Raw genomic sequence first — 23,612 nt, 5'->3', positions numbered from 1 at the left:
TGAACAGCCAAAAACAGCATCTTATCATTCACTTAATAAACTACCCAGATTATTATTACAGTCATATGAAAATGTTTGGGCACCCCTATTAATGTTAGCCTTTTTTCTTTATAACAATTTGGGTTTTTGCAACAGCTATTTCAGTTTCATATATCTAATAACTGATGGACTGAGTAATATTTCTGGATTGAAATGAGGTTTATTGTACTAACAGAAAATGTGCAATCCGCATTTAAACAAAATTTGACCGGTGCAAAAGTATGGGCACCTCAACATAAAAGTGACATTAATATTTTGTAGATCCTCCTTTTGCAACAATAACAGCCTCTAGTCGCTTCCTGTAGCTTTTAATGAGTTCCTGGATCCTGGATGAAGGTTTATTTGACCATTCCTGTTTACAAAACAATTCCAGTTCAGTTAAGTTTGATGGTCGCCGGGCATGGACAGCCTGCTTCAAATCATCCCACAGATGTTCAATGATATTCAGGTCTGGGGACTGGGATGGCCATTCCAGATCATTGTAATTGTTCCTCTGCATGAATACCTGAGTAGATTTGGAGCGGTGTTTTGGATCATTGTCTTGCTGAAATATCCATCCCCTGCGTAACTTCAGCTTTGTCACTGATTCTTGCACATTATTGTCAAGAATCTGCTGATACTGAGTTGAATTCATGCGACCCTCAACTTTAACAAGATTCCCGGTGCCGGCATTGGCCACACAGCCTCAAAGCATGATGGAACCTCCACCAAATTTTACTGTGGGTAGCAAGTGCTTTTCTTGGAATGCCGTGTTTTTTTGCCTCCATACATAACGCCTTTTTGTATGACTAAACAAATCAATCTTTGTTTCATCAGTCCACAGGACCTTCTTCCAAAACTTAACTGGCTTGTCCAAATGTGCTTTTGAATAACTCTGGCGACTCTGTTTGTGGCGTGCTTGCAGAAACGGCTTCTTTCGCATCACTCTCCCATACAGCTTCTCCTTGTGCAACGTGCACTGTATTGTTGACCGATGCACATTGACACAATCTGCAGCAAGATGAAGCTGCAGGTCTTTGGAGGTGGTCTGTGGATTGTCCTTGACTGTTCTCACCATTCTTCTTCTCTGTCTTTCTGATATTTTTCTTGGCCTGCCACTTCTGGGCTTAACAAGAACTGTAGCTGTGTTCTTCCATTTCCTTACTATGTTCCTCACAGTGGAAACTGACAGTTTAAATCTCTGAGACAACTTTTTGTATCCTTCCCCTGAACAACTATGTTGAATAATCTTTGTTTTCAGATCCTTTGAGAGTTGTTTTGAGGAGCCCATGATGCCACTCTTCATAGGAGATTCAAATAGGAGAACAACTTGCAAGTGGCCACCTTAAATACCTTTTCTCATGATTGGATACACCTGCCTATGAAGTTCAAAGCTCAATGAGGTTACAAAACCAATTTAGTGCTTTAGTAAGTCAGTAAAAAGTAGTTAGGCGTGTTCAAATCAAGAAATTGATAAGGGTGCCCATACTTTTGCACCGGTCAAATTTTGTTTAAATGTGGATTGCACATTTTCTGTTAGTACAATAAACCTCATTTCAATCCAGAAATATTACTCAGTCCATCAGTTATTAGATATATGAAACTGAAATAGCTGGTGCAAAAACCCAAATTGTTATAAAGAAAACAGGTTAACATTAATAGGGGTGCCCAAACTTTTTCATATGACTGTATATACTTGTATGGATGAGGGTCAGGTAATACTTGTAGCATGTAGCTGAGCAGTGGGCCCGCAGAGTTAATGTTATTGGTTGGCCCTTGCCCTGTTCCCCCCACCCTCACTCTGCCGTTGCGTAGGCTATCTGCTCCACATTTCCTTTCAACTGTTTCTGTACATGCACTAAATAAAGTGATTTACTAGTTAAAGATCCAGCTAGTGAGTGTATTTACCTGTTCTTTGTGATGAAAAATACAGCAATGACTGCTGCATGTCTGCTTCTCATAAGGTCAGGTGGAACAGTTGAGCATGCAGAGTTTAACAATAAAGGGTACTTTACACGCTATGATATTGCTATCGATATCGCTAGCGAGCGTACCCGCCCCCATCTGTTGTGCGTCACGGGCAAATCGCTGCCCGTGTCGCACAACATCGCTTACAAACATCACACGGACTTACCTTCCCTGCGACGTCGCTGTGGTCGGCGAACCGCCTCCTTTCTAAGGGGCGGTTCGTGCGGCGTCACATCAACGTCACACGGCAGCCGTCCTATAGAAGCGGAGGGGCGGAGATGAGCGAGGCGAACATCCCGCCCACCCCTCTTCTTTCCTCATTGCGGGCGGACGCAGGTAAGAGGTTGTTCATCGTTCCTGCGGTGTCATACATAGTGATTTGTGCTGCCGCAGGAACGACAAAGAACCTCACTACTGACCAGACAACGATTTTTGGTAAGTGAACGACGTGTCACATACCAACGATTTTTGCCTTTTTTGCGATCGCTTAAGGTCGCTCATAGGTGTTACATGCTGCAACGTCGCTAACGACGCCGGATGTGCGACACAAACACCGTGCCCCCCGACGATATATCGTTAGTGGTGTCGCCAGCGTGTAAATGGCCCTTTACCTTTTGCATTTCTGGCTGTAGATTCTCAATTCTATATTCAGTGTATATGTAATTTTTATCTACCCACTTAATTTATCCATGTAATACCCATCTTACTTATCCCAAGATAATCCCTCCCCCCTCACACACACACAAACTTGTTTTATCGTTTTGGAATCCAAGAGCTTTGTAGGATAGCAGAGAGAAGTTCAGGAGTCGCCTGAAGCTCCATAGTGTAGATGTGCAAGGACTATGTCTGCGACTATGTGTCGAAATTGTTCAACCCTAGAAACAAATCAGGATTACTCTTTAAAAGTATATTCCCACTATTGAGTCTATTGTCTTCCTTGACCATTCTCAATCTCTCTGGTGGCACAGTGTTTTGTAGTGGTTGAACCTGCATGTGTCAGGAAATACCCCTATAAAAATGAATGCATGAATGAATGTATATTATGTCATCATTTTTTGTTTATGTTGGACTTTCATATTGTAAAAAAAACAACAAAAACACCTTTGTTTGTCACCATAAGAAATTAGAGGCATACAAATAGACATTGATGAGCAAAAGGGTAACAATGTTTTGAACATTTTAATTTCAGGATCCATATTTCACCACCCACTACAGCTTTGAGTGCGAGACTCATTTTATAGACAATCACCTTGGCTATCTCATACATAAATTTGACTAGCAACTATTTAGCATATGATTATTTATGCAGATTCTTGTCATTTCACTGCATTGTTACTGTTCTGCTCCTAAAAATCTAAATTTTAGTTTTATTTTGTTAATACTTTGTAAATCCATTATTGGCTTTCAACACTACCTGAATATTTCTTGGTGTGCTCTTCATGATTTAAGCATGTCTCAATAAAAATCTGATCCCAGGTCTCTTCCACACATTCCTAATGTTGGTACATGCAGGTCAACACACTTGGGAATATATACAGCTTTTTCTTCCACTCTACCCACAAGTGTTCAATTGGGTTGAGGTTTGGGGACTGTGGGGCCGATCCAGCACCTCTACTTCATTGTCATTGAACCATTTTTTAGCCAATGTTAACGTAAGCTTTGGGTCATTGTCCTGCTTGAACACTTTGTCATCTCTTTTATACACATAGTACTCGAGTGTATGAAGGATCTCATCTTGTAGTAGACTCACATATAGCTCAGCATTGAGGCCACCGTGGATCCTGGTCAAGTATCCAACGCCTTTGGCTGTGAAACAACTTGATATCATAGGCTTCCTCCACCAAACTTGATAGTTTCTTCAATTTCTTGTCCGTTAGCTCCTTTTTCCCTTGTTTCTTCCAGACCCAGATCCTAGTCTATTAACCTTCGCCTCATCACTACAAATCACCCGTTTTCAATCTTCTACTGTGCACTTTTCATACTTTCTGGCAGGCTTAAGATGACACTTCTTATAATAATATTGAAGGCTTCTTCACTTTTTATCGGTCCTCCATTCCAGACTTGGGTAATGTGAGTCGCACAGTACTTGCATATACATCTGTGATCTCACTATTACAAAGCATATGAGCCACCCTAATTACCATGTTTGTTTCATTAGAACTGATAAACCTTGTGATGAGCCGACTTGTTGACTTCAATATTTTGCCTGGACGTCCACTTCTTGGCTTTGCAATGGATGAATTGCCTTCATTTCTTATTCTTCCAACTGTCATGGCCTCACATGATGCAGTTTTGCAATTTTCTTGGCTGAGAGACCGATATCGATGAGCGGGCTGATGCTGTTCTCTTTTCTTGGGAAATCTACTTCATTGCTGCTTCTTGACTCGAACCAGTTACATTTGTGCTTGGGAATCAACCTAATAACACACTGAGCTATTAGGGAATGTGAGAACAGGTTGTAATTTGTAGTATACAGGAATAAAAGGTTTTGTCCACCACCAGGAGCAAAACAGTAATAATGCAGTGACATGACCAGAATCTGCATAACTAATCATATGTTAAATATTGCAACTCATATTTATGTATGAGATAGCCAAGATGATTGTCTATAAAATGAATGTAGTCTCATATTGGAAGTTGTAGTGGATGGTGAGATATGGAGCCTCAAGTGAAAAGTTCAAACCATTGTTACCCTTTTTCTCGTCAGCGTATAGTAGGCCCCCATGCCATCTGGTAAATGCTCATGTTCTACTGTATGCAGACCCAAAACTACTCTACCAGCTGATAAATGTAATAACAGCTGTATCATACTGTTTAACCTCTCAATGACCAGATTATAAAGTAGATCTGTCACCAAATTTCACAATGCAAAATGCTGACATTTACTAAACAGATTTCTTAGACTTGATGAGTCTGCTGTATTTAGTTTGAAAATTCATGTCAGAATATCTATATAACTGCTTATGATATTAGTGTACCTCCTGTCGCTGAGCTCTCACACTGCTCAGTAAAATCTGAAGCTGTCAGTCAAGCTTGATGATTGAATACACTTGGATTAATGAGTAGTGATGAGTGAACTCGGACTGTAAAAGTCCAGATCCACACATGTTCAAGAGAACCCAAGCACTGACCCCAGGTATGGAGTTCTCAGGGAACTCCGGGTACTGATCCGGGTCTGGTCACCTGGGTAATGGAGAAAAAAAAAAAAGAAAGAAAAGAATAAAACAAGAGCTTTATACTTACCGATCTCTGCATGCCTGTAACTCTGCTTCCCGGTTACTCATTCATGCATATGCACTGCCTCCCCCTCCCCCTGGCAGTCCTGGTGTGTGTGTGTGTGTGTGTGTGTATGTGTTTAGATTGATGTTTAAAATAAATAAATAAAAATAATGGCTAGGGCCCCCCCGTATTATGATAGCCAGCACAGATAAAGCATACAACTACAGGCTGCAACTCCAGTCATGTGCTTATCTTAGCTGTGTATCAAAATTAGAGGAACTGCATGCGGCTTTTTTAATTTGTTTAAATAAATCATTTAAAAAACGGCATGCAGAGTCCCCCAATTTTGATACCTAGTCATGATAAAGCCAACAGCAGGGAGTTGGTGTTCTCAGGCTAGGGAGGCCCATGGTTATTGGGGCCCCCCAGCCTAAAAATAGCAGCCTGCAGCCACCCAGGATTGTCGCATCTATTGGATGCAACAATCCCTGAACTTTACCTGGCTCATCCCGATTGCCCTGTTGCAGTGGCAATTGGGGACATAAGTGGTTAATAACAGCTCAGAGCTGCCACTAAGCTCTAGATTAGTAATAGGAGGTGTCTATGAGACCGCCCCATTACTAACTTTTAAGTGAAAAGAAATAAATACAAGCACAAAAAAATCCTTTATTTGAAATAAAATACAATAAAACACATTCTCTTTCACCCCTTTATTAACCCCACAAAACACCCAGGTCTGACGTAATCCAGACGAGGTCCCACGATGATTCCTGCTTTGCTATATCTGAAATGGCAGCATGCAGGGACAGAACATGACCGGCTGCTGTGAGTTTCAGGCAGAGAATGAGTGGTGACATCACTCAGATTATTTGCAGTCACAGCCGTATGTTCCCATAGTCCTCCACCTGTGATTGCAGGTACTGACCTCAGGTGACCTCAGTGAACTGAGTGACCTCACCTGAGGTCAGGTTACCTGCAATCACAGGGGGAGTACTTGAAAACCTCCAGCTGTGACCGTAGATAACCTAAGTGACGTCACCACTCATCACTGCGGCTAATTTTCTGCCTGAAGCTTACAGCAGGCTGTCATGTTCTATGCCAGAGCGCTGCCACCAGGGCTGTGGAGTCGGAGTAGGAGCTCATTTTGGTGGAGTATAAAATGCACCGACTCCGACTCCTAAAATATATAATAAATTGGGGACAGGAGTGCAATGCAGAATGTGCTGAATATTTTTTCATAGGAATTTGGGAAACTTATGAAATGTCCTATAAATGTCTGTTCTCTTCCTGATCTAAGGCTACATTCACACACAGCATTTTTGCTGCGTTTTTTTAGGATACGTTTTTCAGCTGCAAAAGCAGATCAGCTTTTTAAAAACCGCATCACCTGAAAGGTTTTTGAGCTCATAAATAATGCTTTCAATAGCAAAAGCAGATTAGAAAAAGGCCAAACAAACTGACTCCTCATTCTTTGTGAGGATCCTCACAAAACGCTGTGTCTGAATGTCCTATCTTCCACCCATTGCCTTTGCTGGGTGCCCAGAGTCACTGCATTTCACTGAATTATTTTGCCATCAATGTTCGATATGTTTGTGACAAGAAAGAAATTGTTAGCAAGACACTCGCAGTAAAAGATAGTAAACCTCATCACATCAGCCAGTTTCTCCAGGCCTTAGTGGAAAAAGTTCTGCAAGATTACAAACTCAAAAAAAGAACAGGTATGTCATTGTAACAAACAATGCTTCAAACATGATATGTACAATTAAACTGATGAATGAGAGTAATGAACAACAGCTAGAAGAGAATTTAGGATTCAGTATATTTGAGGTGGAGCCACAGTGCTGTTCATGTAACTGAGGAACAAACAGATATTACAACAGAAGAACAGCAAAATGATACTTTAAGATTAGATGATCTTGTTGAAGCTGCTTCCACTTTCATATTCATCACATGCGCTGTGTTGTGCACACACTGCAGCTGGCAATAAGAGATAGTCTGCAAGAGGGACCCCGGTTTCACACATCCGTCTTTTCACCAGTTTGGCGGATGTGGCACACTCTAGTACAGTGTATACAGTACAGTGGCAGCGCGACAAACGACGGTCACATGCTTTCATGTGACCGGAGCATTTGACCCGGATGTTGTGGCGCTGCCACTGTACTGTATCGTATTGTGCTGGCATGCGCCACTTCCGCCAAACCGGCGAAAAGCCGGATGTGTGAAACTGGGTGGACATGCTGGAAATCTGATTTGAAAAGTGAGAAAGTTGGTTATTGCTGCCAGAACCCCTAAAATTGATTTAATCTTGAAGAGACGTGCTGGGATAGGGGAAATTGTTGATCAAGCCACTCGGTGAGGCAGCACTTATTTAGTGACTGAGCGATTGCTTGAACTAAAATCATTTCTCATAGATATGGTGAATCCTCAAGTAACCTTAAATGAAGGTCAATGGACACAGGTGGCTGAATTGAAGGAATTGCTTAATCACCCATTTACTGTGACTAAAAAATTACAAGCTGAGGATTTACCTCCTGGCAGTTTCATAAGGGCGTGGAAGAACTTGCTATTTTGCCTGTCCCAAAGAGGAGGTTTAATCGCAGATGGCATTTCTGCTTCAATGAAACGGAGAGAGACACAGCTATTGGAAAATAAAATTCCTCTGGCAGCTGTTTATGTGGACCCAAGTCATCGTATACTGCTTGATGATCAACAGCTTGCTAAAGGAAAAGAAGCTTTGAGTGAGGTAGTAGTTAGGATGAGCAGCTACAGGACTGCCAGGCGCAAGAGGACTTGGGTCCTGACAGTGCTACTGCTGCCATATCTTCCACCTCATCAGATGAGTAGTTTAACTTTGACAAGTATTTGGATGACATTAAGTAGGCAAAGCGTTGCCGCAAGGAAAAAGATTTCACTCCGTCTCCTATAGCAGCAGATTGACCAGATTTCAGTAAAATTTTTCACTTGCTCTCAAAGAAATACAAAAATTCAACCGTTCATCAAAACTGACTGTGCATGAGGCAATTCCTTTATACCCGGAAATTGTTAGAGATATTGCCCATGTGGTTACGGTTTTGCCTCCAACCCAAGTTACGGTAGAGAGGTTGTTCTCTAGCCTTAAAATTATTAGGTCAGATTTGAGGTCATCTGCGAAGGAGGATCTGATGGAGGCAATTCTATTTCTTACAACAAATTCTTAGACTGCACAAATGTTATTTAGTATGTTTTTGTTAAAAACTGTTTTTTGCCGCTTACATAGTTTGTTACATAGTGTTACGGTATATATTATATACACAAAATATATATATATAACACTATGTAATACACTACGTAACACTATGTAATACACTATGTAAGTGGCAAAAAAAGTTTTCAACAAAAACATACTAAATAATAACATTTAGTATATTGCTTATATTTAAGTGAAAAATGTATTGTAGTACAATGCGAACATCAGACATTTAATCATTTTTATGATACAATAATCAAGATATTTAGATAGAACACAAAATATATTGGAATACAACTTTAGAACACAAAAAACTAATAAATTGTAAATATGTAATACAATATGTAATATATATATATATATATATATATATATATACACACACAAGATATATGTAATCTACTGTATATTACATATTGTATTACATATTTACAATTTATTACATTTGTTTGTGTTCTAAAGTTGTATTCCAATAAATATATATTCTATCTAAATATCTTGATTATTGTATCATAAAAATGATTAAATGTCTGATGTTCACATTGTACTACAATAAATTTTTCACTTAACTATAAGCAATATATGTGGGAGTCGGAGTCGTGGAGTCGGAGTCGGTGCAAGGGAAATTGAGGAGTCGGAGTTGGAGTCGAAGGTTTGGCTTACCGACTCCACAGCCCTGGCTGCCACTTCACATGTAGAAGAGCTGGAATCGTCGTGGGAGCATTTGTGGATTTCATCACACCTGGGTGTTTTGGGGATTGATAAATGGGTAAAACAGGGTGGGGGTTTTTATATTTTATTCCAAATAAAGTATTTTTTCGGTGTTTGTGTTTTATTTTTTTTTTTTCACTTACAGATTCGTAATGCGACAGTCTCATAGATGCCGCCCATTGCTAATTTAGGGCTTATTCGCAGCTGTGAGATGTTAATAACCCTTTATTACCCCGATTGCCACCGCACCAGGGCAATAGGGATAAGCTGGATAAAGTTCCGAGATTGTCGCATCTAATGTTTCCGACAATTCTGAGTGGCTACAGGCTGCTATTTCTAAGCTGGGGTGCCCCAATAACCATAGTCCTCCCCAACCTGAGAATACCAGCTCCCAGCTGTCGGCTTTATCATGACTGGGTATCAAAGTTGGGGGAGAACGCACGCCCTTTTTTTTTTAAATTATTTAATCATTTAAAAAAAAAAATATATATATATATATATATACATGTGGTTCCTTTTATTTTGATATCGCCAAGGTAATGACATGGCTGGGGGCTGCAGCCTTTAGCCGTATGCTTTATCTGTGCTGGGTATCATAATACCGGGGGACCTTATGGCAATTGTTTATTTATTTTTACATGAATCTAGACACATACACAGTACCTCTGATTGGTTGCAGTCGAATACGCTGTCACACAGGCTGGGGACGCTATCTGACTACAACCAATAAGAGCTACCGGGACTGTCGATAGGCAGGGGAAGCTGTGCATACACATGAAGTTAATGAACGGCCCCAGGTATAGAGTGAGCAGCCTGAAAGCAAAGTTACAGCCACGCGGAGACCCACAAGTATAGAGTATTCCTTATACTACCATTTTTAAACTCCTGATTTGGGTCTCCATAGACTTATATGCGGACTGGTGTTTGGCCAGATGTCCAGGGTCAATTCCTGGTCCGAAGCGTTTTTTTTTTAACTTGTTTCAACTTGCTGATCCTGGATATCTGCAAGTCCGCCCTTCACTATTAATGAGTAGAACTGAGCAAAAAGACTTGCTATAGACTGTTTTGTTTTTTTTCATTTTTGCTTTTCCACATTTCAGTAGCCCAAACTTTTTTTTCACACTGTAAAGGCCATATGGGGCTTATTTAGTATCTGCAGCATCCAAAGAACCCCCACTTACCAGAAAAACAGTCACTTGCCATTACATATCTCACTGGTTAAGCAGATCTTGGTCTTCAGAACACATCAGCTTTGCTATGTCAGGTATACACCTCCGGACAGAACAGAAGACAGAAGTAGAGAGAGCTAAAAAGCTGGAGACCCAACCTCCTTTTGCTTATTTGCAGAAGCTTTAATGCAATAAATCAATGCAGAAGGAAACCCACAAAGTCCACCATCAAAGGATGGAAGGCTTCGGGTATGAGTTTAAGAATATTATTGTAATGCGGTGTTTTGCTTTGCACTCGCTGGGTGTCATGTCGTACTGTGTTCACACTGGAGAGTCTAAGAAGCAACCTGAGGTCTCATAGTTGTTCAATCTGACTCGGGTGTTGGCTGTTTTAGGTTCACTGCTCTTCAGTCCAGCAGTACTTAATTCCTGCTGGATTGTCAACTGCTGCTAGGAGCTTAGGCTGCTAATGATCATTCATAGCCGCCTTCACTCTTCATAAGGTGCTGGATCTGATTTCTCATCGTCGAATATAGCTCAGCTTTGCTTCAGCGATAGTGGTCCTTTTGTGGTGATCCAGGTGTGCGCTTTCCTGTGTGTGTGTGTGTGTGGGGGGGGGGGGGGGGGTAATATCCCTGTTAGTTTATTTGGTCCCTGTGTTTATTTCTTCCTGGGCACTTATTGTCTCTCCCCTGTGAATGATTGCTGTGTATGAGTTTGTTTTGTTTTTTCCCCTACCTGTGGTATTTGTGAGGTTTGCTGCTCCAAGCCCTTCCCTCTCCTGGGGTGGGGAAGAGAGGTGTTAAATGGACAGGAATTAGGATTATGCTGGTGGTCCAGACCTTGCTAACATTAAGCGTACCTTTGAGATGAGGGACAGCGTAGGGTTCCTAGTCTGAGGGCCAGCTTACAGGTCCCTGCTTCAGTTACCCTGACACTCCCATGGCAAATACTTGAGGAACAGTTATCCATGGGTCTTTTTTGTGTGAAATTAACTAAATTTTTAACAAAAAAATGGCAAAGTCATATATTGTAGACATGCACCATTTACTTCACATGTGTTTTGGAACACTACAATCATTGAGAAGTTTCATCAAATTGGTTTGAAGGACAGTAGTACAGAAAAAAAAATTGTTTGGGATAACTGATTAATAGTATTTAATTTTGTCTCTAGCTGAATATGAAGACAAAAGAGAATTCCGTTCTCGGTGCTGAGCTCAACAGCCTCAAAGAAGAATCTAAAATCGAATTGTGGAAACTGCAACATAAAAGTACCGGAGAGGAGGTAACACTGCCATAGACAACTGTTTACAATCATTGTATAAATTCTCAAAATTAAAAACATTTTTTTTTTGCTTTTGAAACAAGTGAATGTTTCAGACAACATGGTTAGGAACTCTTCCATCTGTTATCTAATTAGAGATTCAAAGGTCGCAGAAAATTTGGGGAGCTTGCTTGAATATTCCTTATGACTGAAACTATTAAGGTTGAATTTCTCTCCCGCGGCTTCAAAGATTTATTGTTCCCTTCTAGAGTTACCACTCTTGGTCTTGAAGGGGTTAAGTAACACAAGATGTTCTAGGGGTCACGAGTGTTTCATCATTACCTTTCGAGCTGATACTGGAACCTTAATGACTCGTAATTATAACTTTTTTTGTAAAGTCGAGACACTTTGCTTTTAACTCCTGACCTCTAGTGATTTTAGACCATGCAGTGTTTTCATGACTTAATAAGCAGCGTTTTTAGGCCTCAGAGAATCATAATACTGTAATGGGACTCAGAGCATCACTTTTAATTGTATGAAAAATGAGAACTGACTTGCCCTAATTTCGTAAAATGTACCTTCTGCACATACTTGTCATAACCAACTATTGGCTTGCCGGTATTAGTCGAGCCAAGGTCATGGGATCTCTCCTGGGTTAATTTTTTGGATGAGTGTTTTTGCATTTCTGATTTTCTTTATGGAAAGTAAAAAAAATTATTGGTGTCTGTAAAATAACTTCAAAATCTTCAATTGTTTTTCAAGATATTTGCTTTCTGTGGCCATTGTTAAAATTCATGTGTTATTCAATGGCCTGAACTTATGTTCCTCCTAATAGAAGTGCTTATAAAATAGAAACCTCTTCTATTTAAGTTGCCTATCTTTGCACGTTTGGGTATAGAGTAAAAAGGAAAGTAGGGAGCAATGGATCTGTTAGGAACACAATGGCCACTTGTCATCAACTCCCAAAATTGTTTTGTAGGCAATCCTGGGAACAATTTGTTCCATTGAAGAGCCATGAGGAAGCTACTGGCATAAAGCTTTAAGTGACGTTTTACTTATGAGTTTGGTATACAGTCTGTAAACCTAGTATACTTCTAATGTGTCTCTGAAGCTCTGTTTGGTTTTATGATGCTACTGGGCAACTGTCAACATGCAGACTAAATATGGATAAAATTTCTATAAAAATTCAGGGGCAGTCACGCATTGTAATTAGCAAATTCCTTATGCTCAGGAAGATGAAAGGATATTTATGCTGTCTTATTAACATATAAATGCTTAATAAGTGCATCAGTTATTCATGTTTTAATGATCAATGACATGTTAAGGTGTTGAAGAGCCCATCAAACCCACAACCCTACGCCAGAAATGCATGTTTGTGCACTCCACCCTTTTGTCGACTAATGACAAGTTCATGAGCTGTTAAGTCATAGCTTCATCACTACAAGCAAACTCATCATGCTCATTGTTCAGACACTGCTGTAGTGTCCATCAGGTCAGGAGATGGTACTACATATTTGCAACATGGATCTAATGGTGAAGTTCTGCAAAAACTATGATATCTACTGTTTAAATTTTTGTATTGATGGGCAGTAAGGCTATCTGACCTTCTTCTCCATGGACCTTTAGACTGATTCACTTGAAGGAATACTGTGAGTAAGATCAGTCCCCCAAACTACATATAGACACATGAAGGTCTTTAAAAGGTAAATGCATTGACATATTTTATATCTTCTATTTGTGAGGCATGTAGTGCACTCTGAGTTTCTGCCTTCCAAAGTTGTTTCCTTGCCCAGCACCAGGCTCCTTAGCTTGATGAATAGCTCAATCTCCGTGTGATATCTGGTGTCTTGCAAGGAAAATGTGACAGTGAGCTATCAATCAAGCTATGAAGACTGCTGTCTGTTTGGGCGCTAGCTCTGAAGACAGTGGCTCCTTAAACGGGCAGGAAAATGTTTTACCTCACAGAAAGCATGATCTGTGACTCCAAGCTGTAATATCTGTATACTTTCTTTTGTTTCCTCCCCTGCCCAGACGATGTGATATGTTCAGATCTTTGTCCTGCATGGTCAGAAACAACAATTTCACGGTGCATAGCAGAGACACAAATGTAAGATTATCTCAGTACAGGAATATTTGTTTAACACATTCAATTGTGGAAATTTTTATTATTCTAAAATATTTTGATTAAAAGGAAGTTTGTTCATACTGTAACCCTTTTAAGTGCTTTGTGATGCCCAAAACACTTAAAGAGATTATGTTAGTAGGATCAATTTGTCTAAGCCATTTCTATGGCCATAAAAGTCCTAGAAAGTTGAATAAAATGATGCCATGATATCTTCGATCTGTTGTGTTAATCCAGAGAAGTCCACATTTTTCTATGTATATGAGTTGTTGGGCCGGACCCTGATCTCTCTGAGAATCTGCCTCCAGAGGTTATTTTAAGTAAAAGAGAGAGGGCATTACTAGTGAGTGTGAGAGATGTAATGACTGACAGTCTGCTCTCAAACTCAGGGATTTGATGTATCCTGTGCTTGCTGGTCCTGAGGAAGGGAGCTGAGACTCCTGAAACGCGTAGACCTATGCCGAAATAAAAAATACATTGATTCAAGCTTACATCTGGGATCTCTGGCGCGATTTTCTAAAGCCCCTCTCCACTATCTCTCTCTGTTATCTGCCAATCGGGGTACTGCTGCCGTTGATCCATATATGCGGTTACAGGAGTTTTGCCTTTCACAACCTTAATCGGTGAGTAGGATTACTCGTCATTATACCCCCTGTTTATCAGGGTAAGACCCTATGTGCTTTTTTTCCACAGGTTCCTTGCCTTTACGGCTCTATCTTGTCATAGATAAAACAAGCAAGGCTTTACTCACTGTCCTTGGGTCCACAACCTAGCCTCCGCTGCTCTTCCTGGTGTCCGTTATTGGCCACAGTCCTCATGTCATGTTGACCGCTCTGTGTCAAGGGAGAAATTTAGGTAAGACTGCTAATGGAGTCTTTGTTCAGGGCAGGCCCAGAGGACGGGGCCAAATTAGCTATCTGTACAGGCATTAATGAATCAGACAATGATCACAACAAGACGTGTTCACTCGTGATTATACCATACAACATTCGACTTTGACCTTGAAGCAAGAACAGGGAGTGATCATCACACATGTTACATCCCTTATTTCAGCGGTGAGAAAATCATGATTATAAAATTCTCTCAGTATATTATGTAATACCTCTTTGTTCATTATTCATTCTGGCTTCATTATCTTTGGTTAACCCCCGCCTGAACATACAGCTTAAACTCATATTATGGCGTCTCTGTGATTGTCATATAGACACATGGATAATTATGCAACATCTATATTTTGATTATTTACATACACAGACAATCTTATTACATTTGAACAAACAACCTATAGCCCAGGCTACCCTCACATCTGTACATGTGACGTCCATACTGCAACCAATATTAGAGATCAGGAGTAGCGGAGAAGACTCAGTGGTGGACCCAAGGACGGTCAGTAAAGTGCGGTTTGCTTTTTATTTATTTTTTATATATTAAATTGTGCTTAAGGACCAGGATTTTCTGAAAGGAGATAGCCCCTTTAACCCCTTCACGACCTTGGACGGATCTATCCGTCAAGGATTGTGTCCCACTAAGCCCCGCCCCCTGCCGTGGGCAGGCGGCGGCGGTCGGCACACATATCAGCTGTTGAAAACAGCTGACATGTGTGCCTGCTAGCCGCGGGTGGAATCGCTTCCACCCGCGGCCATTAACCCCTTAAATCTTGCTGCCAAAGTCTGGCAGCAAGATCTAAATGCGCGTGGCCATGTTTATTACTTACCGCCGCCCCCACCGGAAGTTACGTGCGTTATCACGTGACTATCGGTGGTTGCCATCGTAGCACAGGGTCATGTGATGACGCCTGCAGCTATGATGTTTTACTTTCGTTTTCCCTCAGCCGAGAGCAGAGGGAAAAACAAAGTGACTGAATCTGCTGTTTACAGCTGTATAGCTGTGATCAGCAGATAGATAATAGCGATCGGATTGCTGATCGCTATAGCCCCCTAGGGGGACTAGTAAAATAAAAAAAAAAGTAAAAAAAAAAGTTTTAAAAAAAATAAAAAAAAAAAAAACCTAAAAGTTCAAATCACCCCCCTTTCCCCCCATTGAAAATTAAAGGGTTAAAAAATAAATAAATATACACATATTTGGTATTGCCGCATTCAGAAATGCCCGATCTATCAAAATATAAAATCAATTAATCTGATTGGTAAACGGCGTAGTGGCAAAAAAATTCCAAACGCCAATATTACGTTTTTTGGTCGCCGCATATTTTACGCAAAATGCAATAACAGGCGATCAAAACGTAGCATCTGCGCAAAAATGGTACCATTATAAACGTCAGCTCGAGACGCAAAAAATAAGCCGTCACTGAGCCATAGATCCCAAAAAATAAGAACGCTACGTGTTTCGGAAAATGGCGCAAAACGTGCGCCACTTTTATTGGACAAACTTGTGAATTTTTTTAACCCCTTAGATACAAGTAAACCTATACATGTTTGGTGTCTACAACCTCGCACCGACCTGAGGCATCATACCCACACATCAGTTTTACCATATAATGAACACGGTGAATAAAACATCCCAAAAACTATTGTGCGATCGCACTTTTTTTGCAGTTTTTCCACACTTGGAATTTTTTTGCTGTTTTCCAGTACAATATATGGTAAAACCTATGGTTTCATTTAAAAGTACAACTCGTCCCGCAAAAAAAAAGCCCTCATATGGCAAGATTGACAGAATAATAAAAAAGTTACGGCTCTCGGAAGAAAAGGAGCAAAAAACAAAAACGCAAAAACGGAAAGTGCCCGGGGGCTGAAGGGGTTAAGTGTATACTTGCCTTCTGATTCCCCTGTTGTATAATTTTTGTGGCCCCTTCAGATTCAGGAATTGACAGTCATGTAATGATCTTCACCCCTTGTATATTAATTTATACTAATACCGTAATAAGCAAGTGAATGAGAACAATTAGTTTAATCAATTGTAAGCATCAAACATAATTTCTGTCATTGTATATGGTATCCATTAATTTTTATCGTAGACTCTTGAGTGATTTTCTTTTACTTCCCGGCCATGTTTTTTCCCCTTCTTGTAACACTTTAACAGAAGCTTTGTGTCACTCAATCCCAATACTCTTCACACTTGCTTACTGTCCCCTTAAGGTATGGTAGCAATTTTCTTCATTCAATTCATGCTATGTTTTGTTGGTACAGTATATTATAGGGACAGGCAGATGGAATAGACAGAAGCAGATTGACTGACATTATAACAGAATTACTGTATAGTCCTTGAAATTGCAGCCTGTACCGTGGTGATTCGGGTTTGATGAAAACATGATGAAAAAATAGAGAGGCCAGCACATGTCAACTAATTAAACATGGCTTTAGAGTTCTCCACGTTACCAGGCGTTTTGCACCCTGAATCACTAATCATGAGGATGTAGCCGATTAGTTGACTCGAAAGTCAAGATATCAGTGCCTGAGCTGCGCTATCCCTTATATCACTAGATAACACTAGCTCCTAATTAACTAATATCCTAAATGTTGGTTCAGATCTAATTACATTATTGTATTAGAATGTAATCCTTTAATTTGGTTTCCATGTCTTGCAACAAACTACATCTTGTGTTCACCTCTGCTAAAAAGGATTAGCACTTTTTTGGAAATTTTGCATCAGTCAGGTACAGTAAAGTGTAAGGTAGCATTGAAGGTAGCTTTTACTAATAAGTAGACCTGTGTGTACATGAGAGAAATCACTATTTATGGACATAATGACTGTTAGCCTACATTTTCACAAGTTATTCTTCTCTGCAAACTCTATCTTCAAGTTTTAGTTCTCGCTAAACAAGTAGGTGGAAATTAGTTTCTCTGATGTGCCAATACTCCTGCTCTACCTCCTATGTGTAAGACATGTTCAGCAGCAGCATGGAGGACATTATACTTTAATACTGAGCCCTGAATACAGTTCTGAGATATCTATCTCACTGTACTGGCAGTCACCTCCTACTTTGGCCAAGACTAGATATGAGTGAACCTGAGGTTCGGTGTTGTTACTCAACACAGACTTTATGGAAAAACACAGCGTTTCAGATGCTATACGTATGCAAACCACTTGCGCTAGCATCGCTGTGCTCGGTGCTCAATCCAGTGTGATCTGCTTGCAGTGTTTGAACGTCTCTCCCTGGGGTAAGAAGAGCGTGATCGGATGTAGTGTGCACAAAAAAATATTATTTGAAAATCCCTGCCCGCCCACCCATTCCCGGATGTATTCTGTTTATGGCTGCCCCAAGAACTGCTCAATTAGTGACTTTCATTGTGGTTCAGATCAAGTCCGGGTCCCAAACTGAATTTTATCTAAAGTCCAGCTGAACCCATTGAACCGACCTTTCAGGGGTCCGCTCATCTCTAGCCAAGACAGATTAAACATGTTTTTCAGAAGATCGTAAGATCAAAGGGGAGGGGTGAAGTTGATGGTAAGTGGAGAAAGAAGCATATTTCTAACAAAATAAAAGCATATTTCTAATATTTATAATAATTGTAAAGTTTCTTAAAATCACTTATCCTATTAATTTATGCAAAGTTTGTTGAAATAAAAGCGCCCATTTAAAGAGAGCCTGTCACCAGGCTTACCTCAGTCCATCAATTTATCTATAAGCCCTTAACTCACCCACATATCCTAAAAATTAATCTTCCTAGTCTCCTGTGCTGTATGCTAATCAGCATAGTCTGTTCTGATAGGTGTCGGTGGTCTGGGATCTGCACCTTCCTGCCATCTCTATGCCTTCATTGATTTGGGCAACTCGTCCTACATCAACCATAAATGCCTGATCAGTTGAAGTGAAGGCCTTCACAGACACAATTTCTTTTGTTATACTAAGAACAAACTCCTGTAATGCGCATGCACCGGTGTTGACTTCACATCTGGTTAACATTTGCCAGTGCATTACAGGAACATACTCTGCTCTGAGTATGGTAGAGCAAAGTGCACCTGCACATTACCTGCCCAAGTGCAAGATTCACAGGGAACTATAGATGAAATAGAATGTGTCATTCACAATAATCAAGGCAGGAGACTAATGATGATCCTGCTGATAAAAGAGGTGGCGACCCCAGACCACCAAAGTTCATTGAACCAGACTGTGCTGATTAGCGGGAAGGTATTTTGGGGGCAATGAAGGAGGACATTGGTGCTTAGATACAGTTTGGTGGATTGAAGTAATGGACTAGTTAAGAGTGCTGGCTTTAGGTCATATTGGGAAAACCTGGTAACAGATTCCTTTTACTATTTTATCGAGGTTTGCACTGTTTTAACAACAAGAATTATGAAGCATAGTGTGGTACTCTTGTTATTAAAGAGGTTGTCCACTACTTTGACATTGATGGCTTCATCAATGTCTGATTGGCCGGGGCCCAACACTTCACGCCCCCACCGATGAGCTGTTCTCGGTCTCCTAATCAATAGGAGGCGGATGTACAGTACCTAGCTGCGTCAGAAGACATAGTAGCTTTGGTACTGAGCATTTTTGGCTGTCCGTTGCTGCCGCCGGGACCGAGAAAAGCTGATTAGCGGGAGTGTGAAGTGTCAGATTAGACATTGATGACCTATCCTAAGGATAGGCCATCAATGTAAAAGTAGTGGACAACCCCTTTTAAATCTGATGGCACAATAGAGCTTCCAAACCAAATGTGAACTTAGCCATAGGGGTTTTTGGTATGTCCATCGGGATGATGCAGAAGTTACCTGCCATCCTATGTAAAACTTTAGATTTTATATTGTAATGTCATGATGAATGACACCAATTTCAGCTTTCAGTGTTTTTCATCCACAGACATTTAGAGCTGCGGCTCCTCTTAACTGTGATACTATGGGTAATAAGTGCAGATGTGTGGATAAATAGATTCTAGAAGTAATGATGTCTCTTACATAAAGAAAGCGTTTGCACTCATGTGCTGCTTCAGATGCATGAACTCCCCCAGAAGAATATTTTCCAGATTGTGAATACTGTTATTTGAAGAAATGCTTTATGGTTGTGTTCTGAGCATCTGAACAGTTCTGGTAGAGACGCCAACATTAAACTACATTATAGTATATTAATCATTTCTTTATTGATTTGTGTGTTTTGCTTTGGAGTGAGGTAAACGTTTCCCTTGGCAATTCCTAGAAAGTGTATTTTTATATAATATCAATGAAAGAAATGTGAGGAAACTTTTGGAATTCCTCCCTGTTGGTTTTTACTGATATGTGACAATTGTTTATTTAGGGTTTTTGTTGCCAAAGCAATATATATCCCCAGACATTTATCCTTGCCTGGCTCTAGTCGTGATTTCATTATCCTGTTCTTAATCGATTTCTTTATTTAAAGGGGTATTCTCAGCTTATTAAATTGTTTTAGTTAGTAAGACAGCATGAAAATAAGCAAGTTTGCAATTGACTTCATTTTACTGTCTCTTGTCATTGTCTTGCAAGGAAAGCTTTTATCTTTTATTTTGTTCAGCTGGTTTCCATGGAGCTCATCCACTAGTGCCTGCTCAGAGAATGGCCGAGAGGGTGCGGTAGTTACATTCCAGGACAGGAGTTAACTCCTAACATACCAGTCACCTCTTTCCAGAACACTGATTTCTATGCAGCACTTATCTGTTAACCTCTCCCCCCCACCTATCCGCTCCTGAAAAGCTGCTGGTAAAAATCTTGCAAAATCACCATCCCTGAACATCAGCTGCTTTCAAAGCAGTTCACCTAATCACGGCTCCTTCTGTCCTAAGCTGTGTATTTGGTCAAATGCACTGTTACCTCTCTATATGAATACAGAGATAATAGTGTACATGTGGCGCCCTGTGCTTCGTCACCACAAATAATAACTACATGTGTATTTCAATCTGTATAACATGTATTGTCAGTTTTAATGAGATTTGGTTTTCTCTGCTGTTCACTACAAACACACATTTGCCAACACTCCCTTACTGGGGTTGTTCACCTGATGTAAATCCAGAGAGTGGCAGTTGAAGTCAGTGTGAGGTGAAGTGAGGAGTGCAACATGGAGACGGTCCTGTCCTGAGGTGGCTGCTGAAACCTCTGGAAGGGCCATCTACACATTGGCAGGGTATCAGTCCCTAGACCACCAGGACTTTCAAGGTGAGTAGCATACTGAGAGAATGCTCTTCACCTTTTCATAAGGAGCAGTGAATTGCCCTGGAGCTCAGTGATAGTTTGAGCCTGGAAACTTCTAGAATAAATAGTGAGTTTTCTCTCAGGATTCAAGTTTCCTGCTCACTGGAAGGGATTAAAGATCCAGAGTTCTCTTGTCTTGAAAATCCCAGGATTTCAAGACACCTATTCCCCGGCAGGGAAATAGTGGCAGGAGGAATACACTACCACCACACAGCAGAGAAACCAAACTCTCATTGGGGCAGGTCAGACCGCCATCATTGTGAATGCTGTAAGGAATGTTCCAGACTATTCTGCAGAGGTTCAGTAAAAGGTAAAAGCTCCCTGTCCTGGGTCTGGCTGAATTATTCCTTGCATCACTACCTCAACATCCCCAGGAACCAGCCCTAGTTGAGGGGGGGTGAAAGGGGACAACCCCTGGCACTGTGCATCACAACCTAATTCCTAGGGACCTCCAGCAATGCTCAGCAATACCAAGCCGAACATCCCAACTGACGTCACAAACTCTTTATTTATTATGTTTCTATCCCTTTTTAAATATTTTTTACCCCTATCACAAAAGACTTTCTCTCGTGCCCGATATGGCCACATTGCCACTTGGACCAATTTTCAAACTTTGAAAATTTATGCCCATAAATCTGAGATATGTCACACAAAATAGTTACTAGATAACATTTCCCACTTGTCTACTTTACATCAGTGCAATTTTCGAAACAAAATTTTTTTTCGTTAGAAAGTTAGAAGGGGTCAAAGTTCATCAGCAATTTCTCATTTTTCCAACAAAATTTACAAAAGAATTTTTATTAGGGACCACATCACATTTGAGGTGACTTTGAGAGGCCTAGGTGACAGAAAATACCCAAAGTGACCCCATTCTAAAAACTACACCCCTCACACTGCTCAAAACCACATCCAAGAAGTTTATTAACCCTTTAGGTGCTTCACAGCAACTAAAGCAATGTGGAAGGAAAAAATGAAAATTTTACTTTTTAACACAAAAATGTTACTTTAGCCATAATATTTTCATTTTCACAAGGGAGAAAAGAGAAAGTGCACCCTATAATTTATTGTGCATTTTCTCCTGAGTACACTGATACGGCAGAGGTCGAAAGGGAAGGAGCACCATTTGAATTTTTAAGTGCAAAATTAGCTGCACTCATTAGCGGACGCCATGTCGGGTTTGAAGACCCCCTGAGGTGCCTAAACAATGGAGCTCCCCCACAAGTGACCCCATTTTGGAAACTAGAGCCCTCAAATAATTTTTCAAGATGTTTGGTGAGCACTTTGAAAACCTGGGGGCTTCACAGAAGTTTGTAACGTTGAGCCGTGAAAAGAAACAAAACATTTTTGCCACAAAACTGTTGCTTCAACTAGGTAGCTTTTTTTTCACAAGGGTATCAGGAAAAAATGCACCATGAATTGTATTGTGCATTTTCTCCTGAGTACGCAGATATCCCATATGTGGTGGAAATCAAATGTTTGGGCACACGGCAGGGCTCGGAAGGCAAAGAGCGCTATTTGAATTTTTGAGTGCAAAATAAGCTGCACTCATTAGCGGACGCCATGTCGGGTTTGAAGACCCCATGAGGTACCTAAACAATGGAGCTCCCCCAAAAGTGACCTCATTTTGGAAACTAGAGCCCTCAAATAATTTTTCTAGATGCTTGGTGTGCACTTTGAACACCTGGGGGCTTCACAGAAGTTTATAACGTTGAAAGGATAAGAAACAATTTTTTTTTTTATCACTAAACTGTTGCTTCAACTAGGTAGCTTTTTTTCACAAGGGTATCAGGAAAAAATGCACCATGAAATTTATAGTGCATTTTTTCCTGAGTACGACAATACCTCATATGTGGTGGAAAGTAATTGTTTGGGCGCATGGCAGGGCTCAGAAGAGAAAGAGCACCATTTGACAGCAAAATTGGTTGGAATCATTAGCTTACGTAATGTTGCATTTGGAGACCCCCTGAGGTGCCTAAACGATGGAGCTCCCCCACAAGTGACCCCATTTTGAAAACTAGACCCCTCAAGGAATTTATCTAAATATTTAGCGAGCCCCAAGGGGCTCCACAGAAGTTGATAATGTTGAGCCATGAATACAATTTTTTTTTTTCACCACAAAACTGTTACTTGAACCAGGTAGCTTTTTTTTCACAAGGGTATCAGGAAAAAATGTACCATAAAACGTATTGTGCAATTTCTCCTGAGTACGGAGATACCTCATATGTGGTGGAAAGTAATTGTTTGGGCGCATGGCGGGGCTCAGAAGAGAAGGTGCACCATTTGACAGCAAAATTGGTTGGAATCATTAGCAGACGCCATGTCACGTTTGGAGACCCCCTCTGGTGCCTAAACAGTGCAGCTCCCCCACAAGTGACCCCATTTTGGAAACTAGACCCCTCAAGGAATTTATCCAGATGTTTGGTGAGCCCCTTGCACCCCCAGGGGCTCCACAGAAGTTGATAACGTTGAACCGTGAAATTTTTTTTTTTTACCACAAAATTTTTGCATCAACCAGGTAGCTTTTTTTATTACAACGGTATCAGGAAAAAATGCACCATAACACGTATTGTGCAATTTTGAGTACACAGATACCTCATATGTGGTGGAAGTAAATTGTTTGGGCACATGGCGGGGCTCAGAAGAGAAGGAACGCCATTTGACTTTTCAAACGCACAGACGCGTTGCACTGATCGGCCACTGCAGGAAGCACGTTCGGATGAGATATAAAAAGCGTCGGGGGATACAGAAAAAAAAAGTCACGCCAAAAATTGAACAGGGATGCCGATCCGTTATCTGCATCCCTGATCAGCGCTC

General features: G+C 40.7%; 1 protein-coding gene across 1 annotated transcript in view; it reads left to right on the top strand.

The window, feature by feature from the left end:
• The window catches only part of LOC142317132 (uncharacterized), a 566,806-nt gene that overhangs the window by 280,816 nt on the left and 262,378 nt on the right, over positions 1 to 23,612 (top strand). The window contains exon 18 of the mRNA XM_075353156.1: positions 11,486 to 11,596. Within this exon, the coding sequence (XP_075209271.1) occupies positions 11,486 to 11,596 (111 nt within the window). The remainder of the gene's footprint in view (positions 1 to 11,485; positions 11,597 to 23,612) is intronic.

The sequence above is a fragment of the Anomaloglossus baeobatrachus genome, chromosome 6, assembly GCF_048569485.1.
Source record: "Anomaloglossus baeobatrachus isolate aAnoBae1 chromosome 6, aAnoBae1.hap1, whole genome shotgun sequence".
Taxonomy (NCBI): Eukaryota; Metazoa; Chordata; class Amphibia; order Anura; family Aromobatidae; genus Anomaloglossus; species Anomaloglossus baeobatrachus.
This window is presented reverse-complemented; position numbering and strand designations above follow the sequence as displayed.